This window comes from Polyergus mexicanus, unplaced genomic scaffold (genome assembly GCF_030449975.1).
Source record: "Polyergus mexicanus isolate NDT 795.1 unplaced genomic scaffold, iyPolMexi1.0 SCAF_29, whole genome shotgun sequence".
Lineage (NCBI taxonomy): Eukaryota > Metazoa > Arthropoda > Insecta > Hymenoptera > Formicidae > Polyergus > Polyergus mexicanus.
The window spans coordinates 11472-17860 of record NW_027223349.1 but is presented as its reverse complement, the minus strand read 5'-3'; the positions used below and the strand labels follow the sequence as shown (position 1 = coordinate 17860).

The 6389-nt window shown below is 37.1% G+C and overlaps 1 protein-coding gene across 1 annotated transcript; it reads right to left on the bottom strand.

The window, feature by feature from the left end:
- Positions 1–4001: 4001 nt before the first annotated feature.
- On the bottom strand, positions 4002–4964 carry LOC138943633 (uncharacterized). Its single transcript, XM_070314602.1, has one exon. It carries the CDS (start codon positions 4962–4964, stop codon positions 4002–4004), a length of 963 nt encoding a protein of 320 aa, XP_070170703.1.
- Between the last annotated feature and the right edge of the window lie 1425 nt (positions 4965–6389).

The following is a 6389-nucleotide window of genomic DNA, read 5'->3' as shown; positions in this document are numbered from 1 at the left end:
GGGTATTGTAAAAAATACCCCAGAGGCGATTTACGTGTGCTGGTTATTGTAAAAAATATCCCAGAGGCGATTTACGTGTGCTGGTTATTGTAAAAAATATCCCAGAGGCGATTTACGTGTGCTGGTTATTGTAAAAAATATTCCAGAGGCGATTTACGTGTGCTGGTTATTGTAAAAAATATTCCAGAGGCGATTTACGTGTGCTGGTTATTGTAAAAAATATCCCAGAGGCGATTTACGTGTGCTGATTATTGTAAAAAATATTCCAGAGGCGATTTACGTGTGCTGGTTGCTTTACAATATTTTGAACCGGATGCGATTTAATAGTTATGTAAGATTAGCAATATAACCGTTATTATATATTATAATACATATATATGTATTGTGCTATTGTATGTATGTATGTATGTATCTATGTATGTATGTATGTATATATATATATATATATATATATATATATATATACATAAAAGGCACACATATATATATAACAATACATGCACACACACATACACATGGCCAAATATTATTCCTCTTGGAAAGATACATGGAAAGGCACACACAGGTACATATATATATATATATATATATATATATATATATATATATATATATATAAGTCCATATAAGTAATGTGTGCAATTGTGTTCAAATATGCAATAAAGGCAGACACGTGTATATGTTATACTGTTATCTATACGCTTAGATACGCTTAGATATGCGTGCGAGGCAATAGAACAGTAGAAATACACGATGTTGTCCGATTTCAACATATTGAACACAATTCTCTTTCAAATATGCATAAAACATGCAGAAATATTAATATTGGTAACAGCGGAACTAAAATTATTGATATTATCGATAATTTCGGTCGGTATTATCGATAATTTTAGTTACGCTTAGATGAGGGCGCTAACCCGTCGGAGTTCGGCCGTCGCTCCGGCATCCTCTTAACCCTCCAATTCTTCAACAAACTTTCGGTTCTTGAATGTGAAACATTCGACAAGAGCTATACAATCCTCCCTGTCACATCTAGGAAACTAGATATGAATTAGAAAAGAATGTATACCTCAGGGGCCCCTATAAGAGTGTTAAACTTTGAATCAAGAGCGTCCTTCGGACTTAGTCTTTCAGACGTAAGCAATGAATTAAAGTTAAATGGAACTAAAAAGAAAAAAATCACCCGACGGTATGTACTCAAAATAAAAAAAAAAACCAGCGCTGGCGAGTACATACCGTCAGGTGATTTTCCTCACAGAGGTTTTTGCATCTTTCAGCAATGTCTTAGTAGGTCACTGGCACAGTGTTAATTCACTTGTAAACCTGCTTAAAATGTTCTTTTTCTTTCAATTAATATTTTTTCCATACTGGAAACATTCTTTTTCATGTAAGTCAATCATTACGCTCACATTTTTTTTTTCAATTAATATTTTTTCCATACTGGAAACAGTTTAAATCCTCTCCTTCGAAAGAACTACATTAGCGTCCCTTGGACTACACGCCCTGCAGACTTAGCATCCTTCAGATTGTTTTACCTGGTATTCTCATAACCAAAAGGAGACGTTTCTATATTATTATTTAAATATACTTTATCGTCGTATGCTGATAATGCTATTTTATTTGTTTTAACAGTATAAAGTTTCAACTCTTTTGATGTAATATTGTATACAGTTTTAGTTGTGCTTTTACCTTCAAACAAACAGTTTTTATACATATCAAATTTCATTTTTTTTATATTTGATCTTTTTATTCCTTTACATACTTTTTTCTCTTTTATTTTTGTTATAAACTTTTTAGTATTTTTACAAAACTTTGTTTCAGTTTCATCATATCTAAAAGCATACATTTTTGATCTTAATCCAACCCATTCTCTTAAGGGTATTCCGAGATATTCATCTTTGAATAAACCAATTACTTTTTTATTTACTTGTGGCATCCAATTGATTTTATAATCACTCGTATCGAAATAATGTATGTTATTTTTTATATCTGTGTAAAGATCATCTGTTTCCACATAAATAATAAATGAATCAGTATCAGTTCCTAACAATTTAGCTTTATCACCATAATTCTTCTTCAAAAAATTATAATAAAACTTATACATCAATAACTTTGATAACTCTAAAACAACAAACCCACCATATATGGGTTTATTTAATGTTATTTCTTTCTTTTTTCTATATACAAGCACTTTATCATCATCTATTATTTGTCTATCTTCATAATTTTTACACCTTGCAAAATTTTTATATGAATAAAACAGGTCCACCTGACATCTGTTTCTTACCTGTTCCATTTGTTTTCCATATACTGAATTATTCATGAGTTTAAAAAAGTCCTTTTCAAATCCATTTTTAGCTTCTTGTCTAAGTTTTGTGTTTAAGTCAATGTAAGGTTTCAACCATGCTTTTTGCCTAAATGATATTACTTTTTTTATGTCTTTTAAGATTATTCCTTGATTAAGACATTCTTGTAACATTCTATAATCAATTAAATAATTATTCTTTGATTTTAACGTGCACATAAGTTTAGTGCCAGTTGGTATTTTACCTATTCCTTTAGATATCATTTCTTTTTGATATTCGGATAATTCATCATAACTAGGTACATAATGTTCGGGTAACATTGGATAATTTTTAAATTTATCATGTAATTCCAATGGGATATCCAAATCAACGAGAAACGAATAACCATATTCTCCGTCATAGGGTAAGCTCTTAATTGTTTCAAGAGTGAAATCATTTACATCTTCATATTTAAATTCTCCTATAGGAAGGGGTTGACTAAGCGCATACCCATATAGATTATTAGCATCCAAGTATAAAATATAGCTAACATGTTTTTTGGTGTTATATATACCTTTTTCTATCGCTTTTTCTTTGGATAGTTTAACAGTCTTTCCAATTTTATTATCATAAAAGTAACAATTATTAGCTAATGCATATCTGTGTGGAATCATAGATATTCCACCTCTTATTCCAGTTTCATATGTTTCATACATTTCTCTATCTGAAAATAATTCTAATGTTTGTTCAGTGTATTTTAATGAAGCATCATTAGCAAAATGTGGAGCAGATATATAATATACAGGGTCAAGACCATATTCTTTATAGCATTTTTCTCTGAAATTATCAAAAACATCATGTAATAAAACAGTGTAGCCGCGCCTTCGAATTACACGTCCACATTAACAGAATTTATTTGTTTCGCCGATCGGAGAGATAGGACGTAAATGATTTGAGCGGGTTTAGTTTGTTGAAAAGTGTTTATTCCTTTCGACACCAACTCCCGGACCGTCTTAGGTAATCGCACGCGACAGCAAGATATAATCGGACACGCGAATTATCGTTTTAACTGTAACTATATGAGCGTTAGACTTTCGGTGTGCTCCCGGTGAAGGTTTGCGACGAAGTGTCTTAACGAAAAGCCCTTCTTTTCGATCCACGCACAAGAATCCCGGTTGATACGGGTACTACAAAAAAGGAGGAATTTCGATCGTTCGACTCCGAGAGCCAATCGGCTATCGACAACGAGGTGTTTGTCAGAATCGAACGAAGAAACCACAAAAACGGAATGAAAACAAGGCTTCGCACGTAACGTCTCGCTTTAGAACGTTCGAGAAACAAAATTAATAATATAATTTATAAAACGCTTACTTTCTTGAACATCCCGCTCGCCTCGTATACCGAGTAGGTTACGAAATAACTGGTTAAATCCTACCAACATAATCGATACACGGCATCTTAATGATAATTCTCGATCAGACGGTCCGAAGAGCTCTACAGCAAATTTTTCAACATACAATAATAGGAAAAGAGTACAGATAAAGATCGTCGGTGATTCAATCGAAATACATGAATTAACCTAATCAGTAAATCTTAGCACAGGGTTATTTACATAGGCGTTCTTATAATAGATATATATAAACTATACATACTCAGAACGTGACGATAATTAAAGTCAAACCTAATGATTAACGCATAAAGAAAACGCAAATTAATTTAAGAGCCAGTGTCACTTGATATCGGTAGCTGACAGATCTGCGTTATTGGTCGCTTTAGAGTGGTTTTGGCAGTACGCAATGTAACTACTCGGACATACCCATCCGATCCCGGATGTACGTCTAATATTCGGGCAAGTTCCCATTTCGAAGGAGGTGCCAAATTTTTTTTCAACAATACCAGCTCGTTAATTTTGAGCTCCGGTTTGTTTTCTCGCCATTTACGTCTTTGTTGCAATGTATGCAAATAATCAGAAGACCAAGAACGCCAGATCTGCTCTAAAATCGCTCGCACTTGCTGCCAACGAGACAGCCGATTCGAATCGATATCTAAAACAGATTCTTCAGGCGGGCTTACTAACGGGCGACCGACTAAAAAATGACCCGGAGTTAACGCGGAAAAGTCATTCGGATCATCATGTAACGCGGAAATCGGGCGGGAATTTAGGCAAGCCTCGATTTGACACAGCAGCGTAGCGAACTCGATCTGCGATAATGTTCGGGAATCAATCGCTCGTTTCAAATGAAACTTTAATCCTTTGACACTGGCTTCCCAAAGTCCGGCGAAATGCGGAGCCGAGGGAGGTATAAAATGCCATTTTACTTTATCATTAGCGATAGCGTCTTGTATTTGAGGGTCGGCGACAAGTCGCTGAAAGGTAGTGTTTAATTCGCGGTCCGCGCCTTGAAAATTAGTGCCGTTATCACTGTACATGTCGGATGGAAGACCGCGACGGCTTGCAAATCTCCGAAAGGCGGAGAGAAAACCGTTAGTAGCGTAATCATCTACGTATTCTAAATGGACGGCCTTTGTCGAGAGACAAATAAAAACGGCAACATAATATTTTTTGGATCGTTGACCGCGGCCGACTGACGGAATTATATTCATCGGCCCGGCGTAATCGACGCCTGTGTGCGAGAACGGAGCCGAAGGCGTGACGCGGGGCTGGGGGAGATTCCCCATCAGCTGTTGCGAGGTACGTGCGCGTTCGCGTACGCAATTTACACAACTACGTATAAGAGATTTTACACTGGTGCGCGCTGAAATTATCCAATAATTTTGGCGTAAAATTCTTAACATTAATTAAGTGCCTCCATGAAGAGAGGCTTTATGAGCTTGAGCGATTAATAAATCCGAAATTCGATGTTTCGGTAAAATTATAGGGTGCCGTTCATCATAACTGAGTGACGAATTGTCAATCCGCCCGCCAAGGCGAATTAATTTATCTTTCCCGAGAAAGGGGTAAAGCGATAACAAAGAACTGGATCTTGGCAGTAAACTTTTATCGTTTAACGCTTGAATTTCGGATGGAAAATGACGTTGTTCTAATTTCGAATAAAGAAGCGCGGCAGTTTCGCGCGAAGATCCTATATCGAGCGGAGGGTTGGTTTTAAATGGTAACCGTATTATATAGCGGCCGTCTTCGGCACGCTGATGTGTTTCGATAAAATGTTGTTCGCATTTTCTATCTTCTTCCGACCGCTGAATTTCGGAAGAAATTTCCTCGATCTCCCAAAATTTTTGAAGGAGAGAATCGAGCGAAGGAATTGTTACGCAATTTAATGAAGTCGCGGAACCGGTAATTGAATTAGAAGTGCCGGTAGGACCGGATAATATCCATCCTAAAGCAGTAAATTGGGCCGTCGGAGTTCCGGTCGGACCATGTTTTACCTTTTGCTTTAATAACGATCCATATAAATCTGATCCGATGAGCAGATGGATCGGATGATTGCTAAACGGATCCGGATCCGCGAGAGATAATTTCCGTAAATGCGGCCAACAATCTACGGTTTTAGTCTTTGAGCCAGCGTATGACGTAATTTTTTGATATACGAAAGCAGTCAAAGAAAAGGTTGAGGAACCTCGCCCATTACAAGACTCGAGAGTAAGAGACACCTGAGATTTCGCTACGCCACTGTATCGTTCGCCGAAACACTGTACGTGGAGGCTCGCGCGGGAACGTTTCGTGCGCATAGTTTGACACAACGATTCCGAAATAAATCTAACAGCCGAGCCTTGATCTAACAACGCACGAACTTTAAATTTACGTCCTTCGATGGTACGAAGTATTACCCATGCGGTGGCTAGTAACACGTTCGGCGGATTTTTCAGCGGCGAATGAATCGTTTGAACGAAAGCGACGGCGGTCTCGTTCTTTATCTCAGGGGCGGCTGAGCCGCTCGGTTGAGCGTTAAGCGCTTTGTTTTCCGAAACAGAATTTTCACTAATCTTCTGTACTGGTATATTCGAGTCACGATGCAAGAGCGTATGATGTGCTCGTCGGCACAAATTACAGCGTTTTTTACTCTTGCATGAGGTCGGGAAATGGCCGACCTTTAAACAATTAAAGCAACATTTGTGCGATTTGAGAAACTGAGTTCTCTGTTC